Source organism: Heterocephalus glaber, unplaced genomic scaffold (genome assembly GCF_053883595.1).
Source record: "Heterocephalus glaber isolate CG9 unplaced genomic scaffold, H.glaber_assembly_v1.0 deba00001481, whole genome shotgun sequence".
Classification (NCBI taxonomy): Eukaryota; Metazoa; Chordata; class Mammalia; order Rodentia; family Bathyergidae; genus Heterocephalus; species Heterocephalus glaber.
Window position 1 is genome coordinate 9,676,599 of NW_028258317.1, and position 23,745 is coordinate 9,700,343.

Sequence of the window (23,745 nt, forward strand, 5' to 3'; positions counted from 1 at the left end):
ATTTCCCTTTGGGGTTGCTGTAGGTGATCTGGAAGTCTGGTTTTGAGTCTTGTTTACATGTCTTCTCATTTTCACTGGGGTGGGGGATGCTACTGGTGCCCATGCGGCTCACCTCCTGTGTGCTGGCAGGGGTGGTTCGCCGGCTCAGAAGCCTCCTCTAAAAACACTAATCATTTCAACTAAATTTGTCTAGAATATTCAACTAAATTTGTCTAAAATATTTCTCAGGAATGTCCTTTGATTTCTGTACTGTCAAGACTACCTTTTGTCCCATTTAAAAATATAATGAAATCTCTTTCAAAAACTTTTAGGGGGAGAGTATAACTGTATCTATATTTTAGTTTCAAATTTTCCTAAATGAGTTGAATCCACAACTCCCTTGTCACATGGACCCACCAACTCCTTGCCCTGGGCCCTCCATTATCTCTGACTTCTATCTTGTTATAACAAAGAATGTCATTTCCACCTGTGCCTGTAGCACCACCCTTTTTGTCTCTAGTACAACATTGTCCCAGAAATTCCTTCTTGTCTCTCCTACATCAACAATTTTATCATTTTTACTGGATCATTGTCCTCACTTAAAAGCCATCTTTGCTCTTCTTACGTTTGCTGCCTTGTGTGTGCCATGTTGTTTCTGCTCTGCCATGCCTGTTTGTCCTCCCTCCCTTGGTGTTGGCTGATTATGGACTGAAACCTCTATGAACTGTAAGCCAAACAAACCCCTACCCCTTAAAAAAAAAAAGCCATCTTTGTCCACCTTATAGGTGTGTACATATATTCAAATAGATATTTACTTGATTTCCCCCCATTACTATTCCATTTGTCTCCTCTATACAACATAATGCTAGAGAATTATCTCCAGTTTTTCTCCTCATTCTTTCTTGAATCTGTTCCACTGAGATATTAAGCTACAACACTTCACCAAAGTTACTTTACAGAAGTCACCAATGACCTAAACATTCCTAAAGCAAAGGTTCAATTTTCAGTCCTTGTTTTATTCAGTCTGAAGGAAGCATTTGACACACTTCATCACTGTCCCTTTCTTCACACACCTTTTTAATTGGCTTCTAGAACATGTCCTCTCCTAAATCTCTAATTATTTCTTCTAAATTGCTTTTGCTACTTCTTCCTCACCTGGGCCACCTCCAAATGTTGATGTGTCCCAGGACTTATGTGTCAAACTTCCACTCATTTAAAATTGCTCATATGGTTATCTCATTTGATTTTTTAAAATACCTTGTATAGGCTGATGTTTCCTCAATTTGTATCTTCAGCATAGAGCTCATTCCTGAACTCCAGATAATCTAACTACCTAGTTGATATCTGCACTTGGATACTTACAAATTATCTCAAATTTAATAGTCACAAAATTGAATTCCTGATTCTCCTGTAGTTTTCTTTATCTCAGTTAATGGCAACTCCACCCTTCAAGTTGCTCAGGGCAAACTTCTCAGTAGCATGCATTTTCTAGCAATCATATCTGAGCCATTGACAAACTTTGTAAATTCTGGCTTCAAGATTGAATTAATTCCTCACACTACTTGAGCTACCACCTCAGGCCACAGCAACATCACCTTTTGTCTGGGGTTGGAACAGCCTCCTAATCAGTTCTTTCTGCTTCTGTTCATGTCACTTAAATCCATTCTTAAGATGGCACTGTGACAATCCTATTAAATATAAATATAAATATATCATATTATTTCTCTCTTCAGATTTCACAAATAGCTCTCCACACACATACAGAAAAAACAAAGGCCTTAAAAAGGACCTGAAAAATCATGTTTTTCCCAAGTCTCACAACCCTTCAAATTTTCTCTGACCTTATCTTCAATTCTCCTCCTTTCATTCCCTCCTCAAACATATCAGACATACCTCACCTTCAGGGATGTTTGACTTCTTTCTCCCTATGTGTGCAATGCTTTTTACCCGATATGCTTATGCTTAATCTTTCCCTTTCTTCAGATCTTTATCCAAGCATTTGCTTCTCAGAAAGAAGGCCTTCTCTAACTTATTTTCCATCTTTTGCACTTTGTGCTATGTCATATCCCATGCATATTTGTTCTGTCTCCCCTCATAGAATATGAGCTGCCTCAGGTTGCTTCAATTGTTGTCTTCACTCACTACTGTGTACCTAGCATCTCAAACATGCCTGGCACATAGCGAGGAGTTTTAAAGAATAAATTATTGGATGGGTAATGTGCTGTCTTGTTAACATCTTTGTTCATTTGTTTTAATGAAAAAAATCCTTTAATTAGTATGTCAAGATTTTGTGTGCAAATATGGCTTCTAAAATAAATCATAAATATATTAAATATGGATCCAACTCATTCTGTGAACTGTCTCCAAAATATTTTCAAGTAATTTGCAAACTGCAAATTTTATTTCAGCTGCTGTACAAATCAACACTCATTCTTAACTAGTGACATAATTGGGAGCTTTTAATTAAGTAACATTAACCAATGAGACTCATTCTTTTAAGCAGAGAGATATCTTGGGAAGCTTGCTGAACTTCTTTCTCAAACAGCACAATATGAAAGGAATGGTACTAAACTACATGGCTACTTGAGTGAGATTCAGGCCCTTACATTTTGACAAAAGTATTATAATATTCTCCTAAGTGGTCTCTCCAGGTCACTATTTCTTCCTTCCATTTTAATTCTTTCAGGGTCAATATTACTAACGTAGACCTCTGGTTACACTTAGAAATCTTCATGTCTCTCTTTTTACTATTAAAATAAAATCCTATCTTGTAAAACAGGAATGTTGAGGTCTTTATAGTCTAGTTAGAGTTTATTTTTCCTATATTATTTTCTAATATTTTTCCACCATATTTTCCGATCAGATTTTTGTGCTTACTGCAGTCTCTCATATTTTCCTTTCTTTTTTTTTATTGTACTCCAGAATCTGGAAGATTTGTTTATAGAGTACATATCCAGGCTGAAGAATATTAGTACAGAGAATGGTGGTTTATTATTTCTTAGGATACAGACTCTAAGTTTCTATTAAAGGAATTTAAGATTACTTTTCCTTTTTTTTATATGCACATTTTTCTTAGGCTGCCAACAAGCTTTTATTCAACTAAATAATTCAGGTCTTCTTTATATGACCTTCTGCCAAACTGAGTTTCACACATTCTTCGTATGGCTTGTGAACTAAATGCAACCCTATTCATTTGGCCCTCTTTAAATCACTGCTTTTCTTTATGAAGACTAAATATCTCTCAACTGTACCATCTCTTCTCCTGCTACTATCTTAGAAGTTAAGTAGTGAAAGAGGAAGAACAAATGCAAGAAAAAGGATGAAGAAGAATTTTTCCTTTTAAACTATTGTCTATAAGACTGGCAAAAAATCATTTAAAAATCAAACCTAACGTTCATGTTCCTCCCTAAACAAAATCTATTCAATGGCCCTCTCCATTGCCTTCATTTTGACCTCCACTCTGATGTAATTCACTTTCCACCCTTATTTCTCACAATGTATCCTCACCTAGCCTGTTCCCTCTGTAGGCTTTGTGCACATTTTTCCCTGGGTTGACACCATCATTTCCCAGCTTCTCCTAGATAAGTGAGATTCCTTCTTCAGGACTCATTTCTGCCGCCTCCCCCTTCATGAAGCAACCCTCTGTGGCACCTTGGAGTACAATGTGTAGGTGGTTGAGTCTTCTGGTGGCCCTGGGTTTGTCTCCAGCTAGTTTAAATTGCTTCACTTTTTTTCTTCCTGTAAGTAGACTCTAAGCCCCTCACATCCAGTGAGTGTGTCTCTCACCTCTGCAGCCACAAGGGCTAAGAATAGTGTTGGGTACGTGTATCCATTTGTCTTCCCAATAAAATTATTTCTGATTGTTTTCTTATTTATTCAAGAATGTAGGGCAAGATGGAAAGGAACACGGTAGAATTCAATTTAAACAAAAATAGGATCTCAATGTTTTAATCTATTAACAAATAGTATAAGATTTTATTCTTTGCTATGCATTGTTGTAACATTGCAAAGAATACATGAGAAGATGACTATAAATAAAAGCTATCTATGAGATTATTTTAATTTATTCTCACTGTAAGACTAAAATAAAATAGGCACAAATAATCTATCCTAAAGGGGATTATCTAGGGCCCAATGTCTCAGTGCCACTGAAACAAGCAAAGGGCTTTCTAGGCTGAAAAACTTATAGACATTCAGATCCTGATGGATTTGCTTTATTTGACAAATTCCTGCCTCAAAGACAATTGAACATTGTCCTTCTGTCATGGCCATCTTAAATGTTAACACTGATCATGACAAATAGGCTTTACTGAAATGAAGGAGCAGTATAAACAGTGAAAGATTTCTGAAGACTTCTAATTGCTTTTTCTGAAAAAGGTTTTAGTATACATTTAGTCAGAGTAATCTCTCAAGGGTCCATCCAGTTAAAGATCTATAATCATTAAGCCCCAAATATTCTTAAAATAATGAAAATCTCCTCTTTCTACACCTTTCACTTCACTTTCCTGATCACTAAATTGACTAAATGAAATTAACCTATCTACTACTGCCCTCTTCATTCCCTGGGTTATGTCAGCAACTGTGTATGTATGTTTTAAAAAATCTAAATGGAGATTTCTTATCAGTCCCTAGGTAATTATCAATTGATTAATCTGTGTTTTTTAATGATTTGGCTCTTGGCTTCTCTGAAGAAGCAGAAAACTGTTTTAAAGTCTAAGATAGCTGAGACTTCATTACTTGTTGCAAAATAAAATTTATTTTAAGTGGTAGAGTCTCACCAGGGAGCACTAACATGAATAATTGGCCTTACAAGCAATCTACCAAAATGAAGTTTCATTGCATTCAGTGATAGGAGTATCTTCAAATGTGATTTACATTTATCTCTAATGAAAATTAGTACATACTTCACACTTCCTGATTTTTCTATGTCCCTTCTGTGGCAACATAATTTCTTATTACTTCTATTTGCATTTGTAAGTTATAGAGTAATGTTTGTGACAGGATTAATGTGTTTTGCTAGACTTGTATCATCTGGCTCTTTAAAATACCTACTATGGTACATTCCACATTTCAATTTAATTTCTTTTAATTTGAAATATGGCTTGACTTGCTATTATTTTATCATAAACTGCTATTTTTTATCTCCAGCTAGAAAAATTTTAATAAAAGATTTGAAAATGTGACCTGGGGATGGCCTTGATTGAAAAAAACTTGAATGATATTAATAATAGCTACCATATCTAGAATAGGTGTTCCACATCAGAAAGTGTGGTATATGCTTTATAAGCATGATTTCCCTTGTAATGGAGGAAGGATTATTTCCCTCATTTTGCTGAGGACAAAACTGAAGCTCAGAGTTAAGATTATAATGTTAAGTGAAATAAATCAGACACAAAAGCTTAAATAACAGTTTCTCTTACATAATAACACCCAAATATAAATAAATTTAAAAGAAAAATAAAAGATAGACAATAGGAGACAGGGAGATAGATCTTTTACAAAAGGGAATAGAACCAAGAAGTGAAGACAGGGAAGAGGATAGATGGGGGGAAAAGATGAAAAATAATTAAGATGAGTTATGTACCTACACCAGCTCCTCACAATGAATGTAATCATTGTGTACTGAAAACATATACTAACAAAAATAAAAAATTGAAAAAAATAGAGTTAAATAAATCCACGATAAATGCTAGCAGGTGGCTGGGCCAATATTCAAATGCTAGTGTGTCTGATGTCAAAGCCAGGGCTGTTATACTGACATAAGTCCATAATTAGGAATCCAGAGATGCCACAAACACATGTTATTTCCTATGTTCTCATCTTCCCAGGCTCATAAAAGGCAGAGTCTATGGCCAATAATTTTCTTGTGCAGTCTACATCAGAACATATACTAAAAATGTCCTAGTTTACAGGGTTAGGAATCAGTATGTCATTTAATTGGTAATTTTCCTTTCTTTGACTTCTGGCAGAAGCTCTCTCTGGAGCCAAGACCAAATGTTTTTCTCTGATGACAAAGAAGGAAAGCCTGAGACTGTCCTGAGAACTGCAAATTTATTTATCACCTTTTTGTTGTTGTTAGTTATTCCCTGGATGATATCCAACATGCAGCTCTAATTGACCCCATGAGGACAGATAAGTTAATGGTTTCCACTCTACAAGGAGAAACACTAGTAACAAGATTTGGCTGCTTCTAATGCTATGGATTCAATTTTAAAACAATTATAAAAGTATATCTATATTTATTAAAACTCACTCCCACACCAAAAAACTTACTGTGCAGATTTAGTCACAGTGAAATACAGCAGAAATGGAATATGATAAAATTCACACACCCTTCATAACTTGGAATGTTGTGAAAAGGAGTAACACTTTATAACAGAAAGCAGTTAACACATCTCTTAAGAAATTAAAAGTTTCAGCATAAGATTAATTCAAGCACTTGTCCAGACTGTTAAAATCCAAGGCTGAGATCTCATTAGTTCAGTGAAATAGGACTATTCTCCTAGAGTCTAGGTTATTCATTCTTGAAGAAAATATAGGTAATGTCTATCTTATGAAAGAGATTTTCTTTTTACTAAGACAGACAAGCAAAGATGAGCACTGCTTCCTGCCTTTGGCCTCATTTGTCTTCCTTACCTTTTGCCTTTGCTCCTCTTTGCCAGGTTTCTAGCCAACACCACTTTCAGAGGCCTCAGTGGCTCCATCAAAGTCAAAGATTCCACCATCATCAGCTCAGAAAACAACTTTTTCATCTGGAATCTGCAACATGACCCTATGGGAAAGCCAATGTGGACACGCTTGGGCAGCTGGCAGGGTGGCAAGATTGTCATGGACTATGGAACATGGCCAGAGCAGGCCCAGAGGCACAAAACTCACTTTCAGCACTCAAGTAAGCTACACTTAAGAGTTGTAACCCTGATTGAACACCCATTTGTCTTCACAAGGGAGGTAGATGATGAAGGCTTATGTCCTGCAGGGCAACTTTGTCTAGATCCTATGACTAATGACTCTTCCATATTGGACAGCCTATTCAATAGTCTCCATAGCAGTAATGATACAGTACCAATAAAATTCAAGAAGTGCTGCTATGGATATTGCATTGATTTGCTGGAAAAGCTAGCAGAAGACATGAATTTTGACTTTGACCTTTATATTGTTGGGGATGGAAAGTATGGAGCCTGGAAAAATGGCCACTGGACTGGGCTGGTGGGTGATCTACTGAATGGGACTGCCCACATGGCAGTCACTTCCTTCAGCATTAACACTGCACGCAGCCAAGTGATAGATTTCACCAGCCCTTTCTTCTCCACCAGCTTGGGCATCTTAGTGAGGACTCGAGACACAGCAGCTCCCATTGGAGCCTTCATGTGGCCACTCCACTGGACAATGTGGCTGGGGATTTTTGTCACTCTGCACATCACTGCCATCTTTCTCACTCTGTATGAGTGGAAGAGTCCCTTTGGTATGACTCCCAAGGGGCGAAACAGAAGCAAAGTGTTCTCCTTCTCTTCAGCCTTGAATGTCTGTTATGCCCTCTTGTTTGGTAGAACAGCAGCCATCAAACCCCCAAAATGTTGGACTGGAAGATTTTTAATGAACCTTTGGGCCATTTTCTGTATGTTTTGTCTTTCTACATATACAGCAAACTTGGCTGCTGTCATGGTAGGTGAGAAGATCTATGAAGAGCTTTCTGGAATACATGACCCTAAGGTAATATTTCCTTTTACTCTGGATTTCTTTACTGCCCATTGTAATCCATATGTTGTGTCATATGCTATAGTGTGCCTATCTTCCTCATCTAATGCAAGAATATTCTCTCAGCCAACTGTAGAGACTAGTGTCCAAGAGTCCACAGCCTGGTTCACCCAAATGTTTTATTGTTTTATTAAATAAGACACAAAGGAGTGAGGAACTTTAGGGAGTTTTTGTTTTAGAGAAAGTACTATATATCTAGTAGAAAAAAGTCTACTAGTGCAGTTTTTCCTCATTTTACTTAACATCTGACAGAATAGTTATCAGGGAACAGCCTTCCAAAGTAAGATTTTTATCCAAAGCAGACCTCAAAAACTGATTAATTACTGGAAAAAAGAGGGTCCATATTCCAAACAGTAAACTATATTCTTTGCCATTAAAAATAATAAAAAAGAAAGAATTTATTATCCTAAGCACACCAAAGTCAACTGCAAGGAATCTCAGCATCTATTAAATAAGGAATGCTGAACTAGCATAGTAGGATTAGCTAATGACAGTTTATTCTAATAGAGTAAGGAAAGCTATACATCTCTGAATTTGGGTTGAGGGGAGTGTTCAAGCAATCACATTAGAATGTGCAGAGATATTTGAGGAAATTATAACTATCTAGGCTGCCTTTGGTATCTTAGACATCTCTTTCCTGGGATAGAAGGAAAGGACAGTACAGGTAAACAGGTAAAGCATGGTGGCACTCAAGTAAAGACAGCAATATCTATCTTCTCCATGGATTAAGACAGGGTCTCTTTCAGTGACTGGGTACATGGGGAATCTAGCCTACCTAATGGGAATAGTGAGAAGGAGGTTGTCAAAGCCCAAGGCCATTGGAATAGGGCTAAGGGGAGTACTGCATCCCTGATGGGATAGGACAAAGGTAACTCCTGAACAGAACTGCATTCCATTGTGTAGAACACACCTAGCAGAGACTGAAGAAAGTTCCAATTCAGTGAGCACACTCAGTACACACCATATTCAAAGCTGAACTGAGTCTTTTAAATGATAAAGCACGATCATGTTCAGATGCTTCTTGCCACACCAAGTCTCAAGACACTGAATCATTCACTTTAAACTTATATTAAACATTTAAAATTAACTTCATATAGCATTTTTTTAAAAAGCACATCTATAATTGTCTTCAACAACTGATGGAGTAGCCCAGAAGCCTGGTGGCAACTTCAGAAAAATTCTTAAGGACAGTTTACATTAGGATGTGAGATCTGTTTTGCAACCAAAAGAACATGAGAAATTTAATCCATATGCTACTGCAAAATTTAAGTGGTAAGTGACACAAATCTCATGAAAGGATTTGGCTAACAATGCCTCATTAACTAGGCAAGGAATAAAAGATAAAAGGAGCAGAAAGACACTGTTAAGGTCCCTTATTGCTTTTGCTACCTTGAGGGTGCTGTGAACTGTTTCTCCTTCTCTTGATGCTTTTGCTGCTTCTGCCACCATGAACTATTGCCCCTCTGCCACCCTGCCTTGGAGCTGATTATGGACTGAAACTTCTATAAACTGTAAGCCAAATAAACCTTTCCCCTTTTAACTTTGGGTATTGGGTATTTTGTCTCAGCAATGAGAGAAAAGTAACTAACACACACCACAAAGAAGATTTTGATGATATATCTGCAGTCACACTCTGCTGCAGCATTAGCATTCTCTATTCATCCTTCTCCCCAGTAGTCCTATAGATCTCTTAAAGATTCAGTCTTGGTAGACTTATGGAGATTTTTTGCAAAAATCATGCCAAGGTGACTTTTAAATTACAAACTCAAAATGGAAACTATTCAGTTCAATCTAGTACAAAAACAATCTAATATTTGCATGTTATGCAGATTCTAGAACATTATCTTACATAAAAAGCTGAACATAATCCTAACTAGTTTCATTCATCAGAAGCAAAGATTGCCATAATTAGCTCATTGATACTATGCATGAAAAAGTTGAAGCAGTGGCTATTCTAGAGGATAAAAAGAAAATCAGACAAACCATACAGTACTTCAGGCAGATACACAATACAGTGCAGTAAAACAATTTTAAGCAAAACAGGAATAATCATTCTATCACCAACTCTACCAAAATTAAAAAGTGAAATTTTTAGGAAACTAACCCAGCCCAAAGGAAAAAAGGTTACAAAACTGGACTTACGTAATAAGTCCAAAACTTAGCTTTATGTAATAGCTGGTCAGTTCTTAAATGAGAGAAACCTAAATCTAAACCATTTTCAACTTGAGATAATAAATGCATTTCCAATGAAGATTCAGAAAAAATGTACATATCTATTACTATGTTTAAAACGTACATTTACAATCTCTCATGTATAGGGATTTTTATATATAAAAATACCCAGGTTACTTGGATACACCAAGTATTTGTTGTCTATTTCTGACACCTGAAATTTTAGGAAAAAAATGTTAGTAACAGAATTTTTCAGTTTTCATCCAGACTGCATGGCATTATGTACTTTACCTAATATCCTCATCTTCCCACAGAAAGGTAAGATAATAATAATTTCTGTGGGCTGTTGATTTAGCTCAGTGGCACTGCGCCTGCTTTGCAACTGCAAGGTCCTGAGTTCAATTCCCAGTACCAGGAAAAAAAAAAAAAGAGGAAGAAGAATTTCCATACCCATTGGTCACTCCACATTTATTCCTAAGTATATTAAAGTTACTCTCATGACGGTTTTTCTGTCCTACCAATGATATTTATTTTGAGGCAAGCTCTATTTTTTTCTTACACTACATAAAATAGAGAAGTTCAGATTAAATAAGTCAGTGATTTGGCTTTAGTCAAGTAGGGGAGAAGAATATACATAAAAGATGAAACAACTTAGAAAGTTATAAACATGCCCAGGTTTACAAATGGATCCAATGTTGCCAAGTTCAAGAAAGGGTGATCACCTAACTCAGGAAATGAGGGAAATGAACAAATTAACATGGTAAAATTTGTTCTTATTCTTGAAAAATATTCAGAATTTCAGATATGTGCATCAGGGAGGAGGAAAGGACATTCCAAGTAAAGGAAGTGGAAAGGAAGAAGCACATCAAAAAAATTGTAAAGAATTCAAGTTAGACACAGAATGTTACAGCAGAGGATGGAGCAATGTCTCATACAACTCTGTACCAAGGATCTGCACCAGGAAGGCCCATGGGCCAGTAGTGGGAGCTAGAAAGTCTGTGCTGACAGGTTGAAGGATCTGTGCCAGAAGACTGAGAGATCTGCACTGGAGCCAAGGAGCAATGATGCTCAGAAAAAAGGTAGAGAGCTGGGATTTAGCTCAGTGTTTCCAGCACCTGCCTTGAAAGCGCAAGGTCCAGAGTTTGATCCCCCAGTACGGAAAAAAAAAAAGACAAAGACCAGAGCTCTCCCAAAGAGAAGGGCAGCCATCCCTAGCTAAAGTGAGGACCCAAGCTCCTAGGATGATGAGGACAGCCAAGTTTGTATCAGGAAAACCAGCTGCAACAAAGCTTCTCTTGGGAAATCAGCAGCATCAATCGTCCCCTCCCAGTTCTCCTTTTATGCTGTTCAGCAACAATCCTCAGGTGGGTCTTCCACGCCCAGTGCCATGCTGATTCAGTTCAGCTGGGTGTTCCCACTTAAATTCACAATCAGTTCATCCACCAGTCAGGTGAAATGCAGCAGGTATTTGGAAACTTGGAGTTCAAGAATGAGAATGAAGCTAGTGGGAGTTCTGAGTGAGAGTAATACTGTGTGTTAAAGCCCTGCATACAGGAGTGTGAGATTCCCAAAGGAGAAGGCTACAGGGAGAAACAAAAATGCTGTTTGAAGAAAGGAACCATGATTAAGGACCCCCAAAGTGTGGCAAAATAAGATTTGTGGAGGAATGAGATGGAAGAGAAAGGAAAATGTGCCTGGTAACAAAGCCATGACTTTGAATGTCACTCCATAGATTGAATTTTGAGTTTTGAAGGAAAAGTTTGGTATCATCCTACCTGCCATGCTGAGACTCTTGCCAATGGTTATCCAAGAAGGCAGAGGTAGATCAGTGCTCTGTACAAACCAAGAAAATTAAGACATCTGTGTGTTCATGTGTATGTGCATGTGTGTGCATATGTGCGCGAGTGTGTGTGCATATGTATGTGCATGTGTTTGTTTTAATGTCCAATGAAACTGGGGTTATATGATTTGATTTTTTCCAGTATTTTATAAAATTCATTTCACTCTTCAAATTCATTTTGTAGCATTTTGGTTCTAGTAAAGCAGAATTGCTCATGTACCTAGAAGTCACAAATCTCATGTATTTCTTTGAGCCATTTGTTTTTCTGCTGTAAGTTGAAAATCTCCCAAATCAAAATGAGAGATGACTTTTTATATGGAGTATCTGCCACGCTCTGAAGATTCCTCCACCCCTTCCTCACTGCCTTATTTCTCTTCATATCCTTTATCCCTTTCCATCTATTAAATATTAGGACACCACATTGTTTTTGCCCTCTCTTTCAGTTTTCACTACTCACTACTCAGCTAACCCATGCCAAGAACACTTTCCTGGGCTTTCACATTAATACTTTTCAACACCTAAATCTCCCTTCTCTTGAAATTCTTCTGTAATTATCTTGGGATAAGCTCTTCGAGTCTTTTTTATAGTTGTGTACCCCAAAACTTTGAGAATAACAACTTGCAGATCTCCCTAGAAGAATTTTAGATGTTCAGTTTGATCAATGAACACTAAATTATAGTTTGGAATAAGAAGCTCTGTTATGCCATGGCCAGGTGGGTGACTACAGATAACATTCATAAACTGTATATTTCAAAAAGCTGGAAGAAAGGATTTTAAACATTGCCACTATAAAGAAATGCTAAATCTTTAAAGAAATAGATATTTACCCTGATTGGTTTGCACAATGTATATATGTATTGAAACATCACATGATACCCCACTTATATGTAAATTATTTATATTTTTATGTATTCATTAAAATAAATTTAAGTCATAATTTTGAAAAGAAAAAAAAGTATTCTAAAGAATTGATGTTTTTAGCTGTTAGAAACCACCTAAACACTTCCAAGCTGAAAGGAAGACTCTCAAGATTTTCATATACTTTTCTCTTAAACTGTATTTCTGTTGTATGTAATACATAAAAGTACAAAAAATATATTTTTCTGATTTTTGCATAAATAGTTTATGTTTCTAGCCTAATTTTTTTCCATGTTTTGCTCTTTTTAATACCAGTCGGGATTATAATATTTCTATTACACCCAGCGAGAGAGAACCAACCAGAGACCGATATTAAATCTACACAGGAGTTTATTACCAGCCTGTACCGGAGCCAAGCATCAGACTCGAGCCCCAACTGGGGGGAGATTAACATATTTTATACACCTTTGAGGCCAACAGTTTCTAGCCCCCCACCATGGGATAGAACTAGCAAAGCAAGCAAAAGGTACAGAAGCAGAATGTCCTGCCATTAGAACATTTGTAAAACAATAGTTGATTAATTGTTGTTTCTAAGAGACTTTCTAAGGGGAGGAGGTTTCTAAGCTTCCTCCTTCTGAGTTCATCTAAAGGGCAGGCAGGTGGGTCATCCAGCAGCAATATGGAGTCTGTTTTGCTAACTAGGGTCCTTCATTCCCCACTGGTTCTCATAACTTAATCAAATCTTTGATTTCTGTATTTACTTTTTGGATTTTTTTTTAAATGGCTTTTAAAATCTCATACTTTTGCCTCAACACTATCAGTTTAACTGCATCAACACTCTGTCTAACATATTTAGTCAGAGCTTTTATAATACAAGGTCCCATGAGCAAAAGCAGAAGTAAGATAACTAAGGGCCCTGTCACAGCAGAAAGTAGGGTAGTTAACCATGGGGACCAGTCAAATAGATTTTGAAACCAATTTGGATCCTTTTGTTGAGCATATTTAGTCTTTAAATTTTCCCTGACCATAGCTAAGGTATCTCTAATGACACCAGACTGATTAGCATAAAAGCAACAGGTTTTTTTCTAGGGCTACACATAACCCTCCTTGTTTTATGAAAAGGAAGTCAAGTCCCCTTTGATTTTGCAGGACCATCTCAGCTAGGCAATCAACCTGGTTTTTTAATCCGAAGATCAAGTCTTTCAGGTGACCCAAATCTCTGGCTACTTGGTGGCTTAGGGCTTTAAAATTTGTGTCCTGAAGGATCAGGGAGGAAGTTCCAATAGCCACTGACCAGGCTATTCCTAATCCCACCAGAATGGGCACTAAAACGGGGGCAGCCCATTTACTCCTATAGTGTTCAGTGGTTAATCCCAGATGTTCGTGGCCCCCTTTTTTATTATAACACAAGACTTGTGGAACAACATACATGGTGACACAAAATAAAGTGGCAGATTGGGTAGCCAAGACTGATTTGGGAATGTATTTAGTCAAGTCCTCAGTGCAAGCAAATCAAGCATATCAGGACCAGTCTCCTGACTTGAAACTGTGGGGCTGGAACATTGCAAAGGGTTTTTCTCAAGCCTGTTGTATTGTAGCCTGGATCTCACTCTGAAGAATCTGTAAGGCTTGAAGAGACTAAAGTAAAGAGACACAAGAACTCTCTGTTATCTGTTCAAGGTTTAACTTAGGGAGGGGTGGTAGCAGCCTCCCATACAAGATTTCAAAAAGGGTAAATTTGTCAACATATAGGGTACATCTAACTCTTAACAAGGCTAGAGGAAGCAGATCAGGCCACCTACCACCAGTTTCTAGAACATATTTAGTCAGGGTTTCTTTCAGGGTCCTATTCATCCTTTCCACTTGCCCTGAACTTTGTGGGTGATAGGCACAGTGTAACTTCCAATTGATAGGTAGTGCCTTTGCCAACAATTTGTATATCTGTGCCATGAAGGCAGGCCCATTGTAGGACCCCAGGCAAAGAGGGATGCCAAATCAGGGAACTATCTCCTGGAGCAAAACCTTAGTTACTATGTTGGCTGACTTTCCAGGAGTGGGGAAATCTTCTACTCAACCTGAGTAGGTGTCAACCAATACCAGTAAATATTTGAACCTATTGCTGGATTTTATTTCAGTGAAATCAAGTTCTCAATGTTCCCCTGGCTCTCTTCCCCATAGTCAATTACCTTCACTCTTTGGTCTCGCCTTGGAGTTTACCTGTGCACACACCTGACACCTGGAATTGATATCCTGGACCATAGAGATCAGTCCTGGGATTGAAAACTTAGAGCTCATTAGTCTTTTTAACTTTAATTCTCCCCGGTGAGTTAAGTGATGTAACTGATCAACAAGTTGTCACCCCAGGGCTCGGGGGAGACAAATTCATTCTTTTGTCCCTTTCCACCAGCCTGAGTCCAGTTTTGTACCCCCTCGCTTTTGGTTTTCCTCTTCCTCTTCTGGGATATATGTGGGTCTTTCTGGCAGGTAGCCAAAGGGTCAGATGGGCAGAATGTCTATTGGCCCCACTGGTTTTCTGGCCATTCGTCAGGCCACATCATCGGCCTCTAAGTTACCGTGGGCCTCAAAGCTGTCTCTTTTTTGGTGGCTTTTGTAATGAATAAGGGCCAACGCCCTGGGTTCTCAAATTGTCTCCAATAGGGCCAAAATGTTTTTTTATTTTTGATAGTTTTTCCTTTTGATGTCAATAACCCTCTCTGTCTATAGATGTCGCCATGCACATGGGCAGTGGCGAATGCATACCGGCTGTCAGTGTAGATGTTTACAGCCTTATCTCAACCTAACAGGGCTTGAGTTAAGGCTATTAGTTCAGCCCTCTGCCTTGAAGCCCCCGGCTTAATGCCTGTGTCCAGTGCACCTGTCCTCCTGGACTGACTGTGGCCGCCCCCACATACCTGACTCTATCTTCCACGAAGCTGTTTCCATCAGTGAAGAAGGTCTGGGTGGTTGGTGGTTGAAGTTGTCAGAGTGTCCAGACAGTCATGGAGGGGCATGCATACGAGTCAGAGTCCGGGAGTAAGGTGGCCAGATTGAGGGTCGTTTCTCAGGTGAATTTGATGTGTGGAGCATTCAGCAACAGGGCCTGGTACTGAGTCAGGCAGGCATTGGAGAGCCATCATTCTGGGGCTCCTCTCAGCAACATCTCCACCGCATGGGGTGCAGTGATGACCAGGTCCTATCCCAGGCTGAGCTTATCTACCTCCTTGACCAGGAGGGTGGTGGCTGCAACTGCCCTCAAACAGGTAGGCCATCCACTTGCCACAGGATCAAGTCTTTTAGACAGGTAGGCCACAGGTCTGTTCCAAGGCCCTAATGCCTAAGCTAGAACTCCTTTGGCTATGCCCCCTCGTTCAGCCACAAACAACTGAAAGGGCTTGGTGACATCAGGTAAGGCCAGGGCTGGTGCTGACACTAAGGTTTTTTTAAAGCCAAAAAGGTGCCTTTCTCTTTTTCTGTCCAGAGGGACTGTCTCTTGTGCCTGGAGTGCAACAATAGTGACTTTTCCCAGTTTTTTGGCTAGGACTTCCTTGGGGGTGTCACAATTATCATAAACTTTCTGGGCTATGTTCAGGAGTTTAGTCCTATTCTTTCCCTCAAATCCCTCCAATTTCTGTAATTTTTTCTACTATCTGGGGCTGCCTGGGAAACAAAGGCCAAATTTAAAGCTGCTACATTTTTGGGAGCCTCTGGGTCAATAGGAGTGAAAACTCTATAGACTTCCAAGAGTCTCTCTAAAAATGCAGCCAGAGACTCCGTTTTTCCCTGGCAAACCTCACTTACCTTAATCAAATTAGTGGGCTTTCTGACAGCTACACAGAGTCCCCCTAATAAGTGCTGGTGGTAGGTCCCCAGCCTCCTCCTACCCTCATCATCATTGGGGTTCCATTGGGGCACACAATAGAACCACTAATACCCCTCAGTTCCAGGAGTGATGTCAGGGTTTGGCCCCAGGGCCTCTTTGATTGCCTGTTGATAAATGTGGTCCAGCTCCTCAGTGGTGAACAGGATCTCTAAAAGCTGCTGGCAATCATCCCAGGTTGGCTGATGGGTATGAAAAACAGACTCAAGAAGAGATTAATGCCTGAGGTTTTTCAGAGAAAGGGGGATTTTGATGTTTCCAATTGCAAAGATCAGGAGTTGTAAAAGGGACATAAATCAATCCTCTCCCAGGCTCTGTCTGCTTTAAAGGAAAAAGGGAGGAGGAAGATAGGGCTGATGGACTGTAGTCCTGTCCCGACTGAGTGCCAAAGGTCGATCGGGACCTGAGGGGGGCTGACTCCCATGACCACATTCCAAACCTTGTGAGCAATGTGCATAGAATAAGTTCCCACTGGGGGCCAATTGACTCTGAAACTGGGCCATTTTAATTGACACAGGGTTCGTAATTTGTCTTTAGAAAATTTCATACCATATTCATCTTCTCTGTCTGTGGAATAAATTTTTTTGAAGTTATTCAAAACACAATCAAGTGGAGTTCCTTCTGTGGACTGTGAGCAACCCATAATTTTAGCCTGTGAAAATGTAAAGGCACACAGAGCAAGCAGATAGACAACAATAAACAAAGACAAACTTCGGCCAAGTAAAACCTCTGGGGCTGAATGGATTCGGACCCCACCCAGGGAGTCACTCTTCTGAGGACTCTGGCCCAGTGAGTCTGCTTGCCATCACAAAGAGACTCTAGGTAGGGGAGCCTGTGCCTTGTCCAGCTTCCTCCTACCTACTCACAGTGCACTAAGAATCATTCAATTCTTACCTCTAGAGGCTTTCCCAATAAATTCCTGTGGGTCAGTTGATCAGCAATAGGGCCCAACTGGGACCAGCCTACCCAGAGCCCCAGAATACCGTCAGGGTGGCCTAGCCCCGGAATACCATCAGAGTGGCCTCTCCTTCCGCAGACAAGTGTCCAGAGGGGCCAAGCACCACCGATGTCTGATCCTTGTCTTTCCTAAAAAGAAACAATGGCTCCAAGATAATAAGCTCCAGAGCAGCTGGCTATCTCGCTGGGGCCTCCTAGAATGTTACGCCCAGTGAGAGAGAACCAACCAGAGACCGATATTAAATCTACACAGGAGTTTATTACTGGCCAGGACCCGAGCCAAGCATCGGACTTGAGCCCCAACTGGAGGGAGATTAACATATTTTATACACCTTTGAGGCCAACAGTTTCTAGCCCCCCCCCATGGGATAGAACTAGCAAAGCAAGCAAAAGGTACAGAAGCAGAATGTCCTGCCATTAGAACATTTGTAAAACAATAGTTGATTAATTGTTGTTTCTAAGAGACTTTCTAAGGGGAGGAGGTTTCTAAGCTTCCTCCTTCTGAGTTCATCTAAAGGGCAGGCAGGTGGGTCATCCAGCAGCAATATGGAGTCTGTTTTGCTAACTAGGGTCCTTCAATTTCTACAGGAAAATATGTTTTAGACTAGAATATATTGACTTAAAAAGTAAAATTTGTTGTGATAATCTGTATTTACAGGAAAACCATCTGAAAATTGAGTCCTGGTAGCAGAAACATCTGTAACCCTGTTATCAGATAACTTACAGTAATTGTCATAGATTCATTTCTCTTGTTGATCACAATGTCTAGCATGCAAGCTATATACATTTAACACAATAAAACTGTTAAGAATTAAGAGGGTAAATATTTATCACCATTTTAGGGTTGAAATTCATTGGCTTCAACCATCCACTTTGAAGCAGAAATAAAATTAAAAGCAAAAGCCTTTACCTAACAGACCAATTTATGACTCCCTGAATATTGCAGCAGCCAAGGTAGTTTGGAATTTTTTTTTCTCCCTGATAGGAGGTTAAGGGAAAGAAATAATCTTGTTGCTGCCTGTTCCTTCAGATAACCCCAAGGAAGCGAGACTAGCTTGCTGTGCAAATGAAATTCAAGATGTTTCTATCTTCACTTAGCTATTTTTGCTGGAATAATTTATTTTACACTAAAAGTAATATATTTAGTTTCACACAGCCTCGCCAACTCTTCTAAGAAACAAGTTCCATGCATCAAAGCAGGTGGGATCTTGAAGCATGAGACCACAAAAGCAGGAATTTAAAAGTGATATATGTAGTAACACTTATTTGAATATTTTTCAGCATATATCTAGCACTATTTACTTCAGGTGAAGCAGAAGATCGAGAAAGACAGATGGAACCAGGCACCCATTGTCTCCTCATACAAAGTCATTTCCTTTTAGCATTTTGGGATGACTGATAGGTGGCCAGAAGCTGAAGTTTGTATTTTTGTTGTTTGTATGCTTGTTTTGTTTTTGTGGTACTGGGGATTGAGCCCAGAGCCTTTGCACTGAGTTATATCCTCCATTCCTTTTTACTTTTTATTTTGAGGCAAGATCTCACTAAATTACCCAGGCAGGACATGAACTTGTGATTCTCCTGCCTCAACTTCCTAAAGTGCTGAAATTACAGGTGTGGGCCAATAGACTTGACCTGCAGGAGTATTTTTATCCAATGAGGTCTACATTTGGGTTTATGGTCTAAAATGTGGATCCAGGAATTCTTAGAAACTTCCAACCTTTGGTATCCACTGTGCTGGCATATGACAGTATAAGAAAATCACTTCACAAGTCACAAAGTACAGTGGAAAATAAAGTCCCATCTTCTCTCACAGAGTTGAATTGGCCCAACTGAAGGGAAAAAATGAGGATTCAAAATGAACCATTTGCTGATTTCACTGGACATTCTATTACTTCTTTTCCAGCTTCTCACATAAAATTCTCCCTTTACCCCTGAGTCTCTAATACAGTAAGTTCCCAACTTACAATTTCCATTCTAGGAGAACATTCATAAATCAGATTTCTAAATCCAACAAAGTGAGTCTTATACACCTTAGATACAAATATACAATGTAAAGCATAAAAAACCATACACACACACAATACTGCAAATAAACTATTTTTACTTTTACATTTACCTTAAAATGGTAAGGTAGACAAATGAGCTACTTCCCTGATTTGTTTGCATCTAGGAATGTTCGTAATTCGGGGTCCATTTGTATGTGTGAAAGTTCAAAATTCTGACACTCATAAAAATAAGAAGAAAAGAAGTCAGCTCCTTAGTGTGAATGAGAGGCTAGTGTGTCATCATTGTACAGGCAAATGACAGCACTGCTTTAGAAAAATAGTCCCTGTAAACACTCAAATAAACAGTAAAAATTAAACAGACCTGCTGTGAGAGCAAGAGCAAACTTCATCCAGAAATATTAAAACAAAGGACACTGGCTGTCCCTAGTAGAAAATGAGAAGCATTTTCCAAAATAATAAAAGCCACCTTTATTTATCTTCCTAAAACAGCATTTGGCTGCCCAATGAAACATATGAATTCATATAATGAAAGCTGGCCATGAAGATGGGATTGATACCATAAGTCTAAGGCAAACAAGACACTGAAAATAGAGCTTGACAGAATTTCAAGAAAACTACAGCAAGCCATTCATTCTTTAAGTCATCCAGTAACAGCAGCAGCTTCTATTCTAGGCACCATACTAGGTGGCTGGGAATTTAGTAAGAAGCAAAATAGAAACATGGAATTTAATGGGAAATAAAGGCATTAATCAAGAGACCACATAAATCAACTAATGATTTAAACTGTACAAGTTACTATGTAGGAAAATACAACATCATTGAGAGCCTTGCAGGAGGCCTCTCTGAGTGGAGCACCAGAGAAGCCCCTGGAGGACTTTGCTGAGCCTGAGGGAAGTAGAATGGCAAGGGGGAGAGAAAAGTATTTTAAGATGATGGAGCAATGCGCACAAAAGCCCAGAGGCCAGAGGGAGCAGGTGCCATCCTGAGCACTTCATCCTGAACTATGAGATTGGAAAGCCAGGAAAAGGAGTATGAAAATAAAATGGGTAACAGTGCAGAGGATTTTGATTACCAGATATTATAGAGACAAATCTTCTCAAAAGAAGAAAAATCTAAGAAATCCCATAATCTGGGAAGAACCGCACTTCCCGCAGGTCCACGTACTTCCAGATAGGAAATATAACAGGAATAACACCCCTGTGTATTCTAGCAATAGAAATTCATAAAATATCTTAAAATTCTTCTCTATAAGAACTGTGCTAAGAGAAAAAATTTTAAGATACTAAGACATAAAAGATGGTTTGGATATAATAAATATCCACATTACCAAATTGGAAGATTCAATATTCAAAAATGTCAAATTTTTCTTGGTTAGTTTATATGTTTAAGAAAGCCCACTCCAATCAAAATCCCAAAGGGTTTTTCAGATTTTTTGTTTAGTTATTGCTGAGTCACGTGTGTGCATGCACATGGACGTGTGTGTATGTGTGTTGATTTTATGTTTATATAGGTTAATCTTAAAAAGACTCAGGATTGTTCTTCTCTAGTCATCAAAATACTTAATATTAGTAATAATAACAGAAAAACTAATGGTCACTGACCACTAATAATGTCAGACACTATTGCCAACAAAGTTAATATAATACCTTCCCCATTGAGTGGTTATGGTGACTAAATAAAATAATCCAACTGTTACTTTCTGTTACTGTGAAAAAATACTTGGCACAAACAACTTAAAAGGAGGAAAGATTTATTTTGGCTCATGGTTTCAGAGCTTCAGTTCATGATCTCTTGACTATTGTTTTGGGTTTGTGGTGAGGCAGAAAGCACATGGTGACACAAAGTTGCTCATCTCGTGATAGTGGGGAAGCGAAGAAAGAGACAGAAAAGGGCAGGAATCCCAATGAGCATGCCTCCAGTGACCTAACTCCATTTGGCCCTACCTCCTAAGGTTTCCACCACTTCCCAATAGTGCCATCAGCTAATGACCGTGCATTTAAGACATGGGCCTTTGGGAGACATTCAGTATCCAAATACAACACTGAGTTAAGCACCCTGAATATCTGACACCTAGAAGACACAAAATAATAATTAAAAGTCTTGTCAAATTTTAGTACCAATTTTATACTTAACCAATCAGCTTCCTCTCTGTCTCTCTCTGTCCATCTCTCTCTGTCTGTCTCTCTCTGTCTCTCTCTCTCTCGCTTGCTCTCTCTCTGTATCTGTGTGTGTGTCTGTGTGTGTGTGTTTGTGTCACACACAGCCAATGTAAACTGGGTAAATAATAATATTCACTTTTTGAGCTAAGTTCTAGAATAGAGCTTCAAGGCAAATTTCTTGTCCACTAACAGCAGATTTATTGTCATTGTTGTGTGCGCTTTAAGCTTCATTTCTGGCTTCCTATTGCTTCTTTCCCATAGTTTGTCCTATTTTAATTTATGGTGTTTTGTATTTTCTGTGACCTTTAAACTGCTTTAAATCTTTCTGAGAAGGAAGTAATGTATATATTAAGTAAAGTTAAAAACAAGCAAAAAAAAATAGTATTAATGACAATTCAGGAAAAATAAAATTAACCAATAAAAATGTTAATTTTCACTTATAATCAAAGAAATATTAATGAAAACAGTAATGACATTGTATTTTCACATATCACATTAGAAACTTTTTATTGATAGTTCTCAATATGGGTGGAAACACAGAAAGAAAAACACCAATATACACCACTACTAGAGAGTAATTTTTTTAATATGTTCATAAATCACTTTAGCCATTTGTTATCAAGAGACTTAAAAGGGTTCATGCCCTTTCACTTTTGACTTCCACTTCTAGGAATCTGTCCAAATAAAATAATTTAATATGCATGCAACAATTTAGTGCAAAGACTCACTGCAGGCTTACTCAAAATTGCAAAAACTTGGAAACCATTAAAGATTCAATAGACAGAACAATTAATAGCATATAATATTTCTATGTGTTATAACAAAGCAGCCTGAAAAGATGATTTTGAGACACCTTTGAAGATAAAAAAATCAAAATATAATGCTAAATGAAAAGTGAGAATACAAAATCATATGCTACATTTCCAATTTTGTAATATATCTATGTACTCACATGCTACAAAGAGAAGCAAGTAGAAGGAAATATAGCACAATATATATAGTACAATGTATATAACCCAATATGGAAAAATATCACAGGTCTGTTATCTGGGTAATGTATTTACAGGAAATGTTTACTGTGCTACTTCTACTGTATATTACCTGCAATGCCTGCTGCATTATGCTATTAGAAAGTACTTTAATAAACCAAGTAAGAATGAGACAATAGTTATGCCATCAGCCATATGTGTTTGATGCACACAGAACAATCAGTTCTCTAATGTTGAAAAACATTGATATTCTCAAGTAAGATATTTACATTTTAACCATACCTGACTTCCAAAAGCAAATTTTCATTCCTACCAGGTTACTCCCTTCATAGGATTTTAAAAATTTAATTGTCATTTTATGTATTAACTGTCCCACCTAGCTTGCACTGTGTTCTCAGAACTCAGCATAGTGTTCAGTGAACAGTTAATATTCAGCAAAGATTGTTCAATTAATAAATGAATTTAAAACCCCAGCATCATTAAATAATGATATAACATTCTGCAATGATCAATTTGAAATCATTGCTTTTGATATGACTTTTCAAAGTCAGATTCATATGAGATGCTATAGAAAAATAAAGGGACAATGTAGTGTGATAAAAAGGGCACAGTTGTGGTATTGGACAGATATGTTTGATTTAATTGCATATTAGATGTGCGAAATTTGACATGTTATTGAGCCTCTCATGCCTTCTGTGTCTTCATTTGAGAAAATTAAAGGAGATCATATGGGTATGCAATATTGAGCTGATGTTCTGGTTCCATCAACCACTAAGTTATAAACTCCGTGACAGTAGAGACCAAAGTTGTCCTATACATCTGTAACCATAGGGCCTAAGCATATAGTGACCACTCACTCAGTGAAGTACTGAGTAAATAAAAGAATGTGATTGTGGGATCCAGCAGAAGTGGCTACCATAAACCCAGTGGGATAGAGGCAGAGGGTGAGTGCACCTCTCATTCACAGTTGGAAAGTGTACCCATGTGAGTCCCAAATTATATCCAAGGGTGACTTGGAGTCAGAAGATTATATATCAGTAAACTATCAAAGCAAAGAAAATCTAAGACATAATCCCCAGAGGGAAGCGAGGGGTCGGATAAGTGGAATCCTTGAGTAGGAAAGTGATCTGAAGAAATGTGAGACAGAAACTCT

At 38.3% G+C, this 23,745-nt stretch overlaps 1 protein-coding gene across 1 annotated transcript in view; it reads left to right on the forward strand.

The window, feature by feature from the left end:
* Positions 1-23,745, forward strand: part of Grin3a (glutamate ionotropic receptor NMDA type subunit 3A) — a 172,663-nt gene that overhangs the window by 62,402 nt on the left and 86,516 nt on the right. The window contains exon 3 of the mRNA XM_004848199.4: positions 6,642-7,689. Coding sequence (XP_004848256.2) covers positions 6,642-7,689 — 1,048 coding nt within the window. The remainder of the gene's footprint in view (positions 1-6,641; positions 7,690-23,745) is intronic.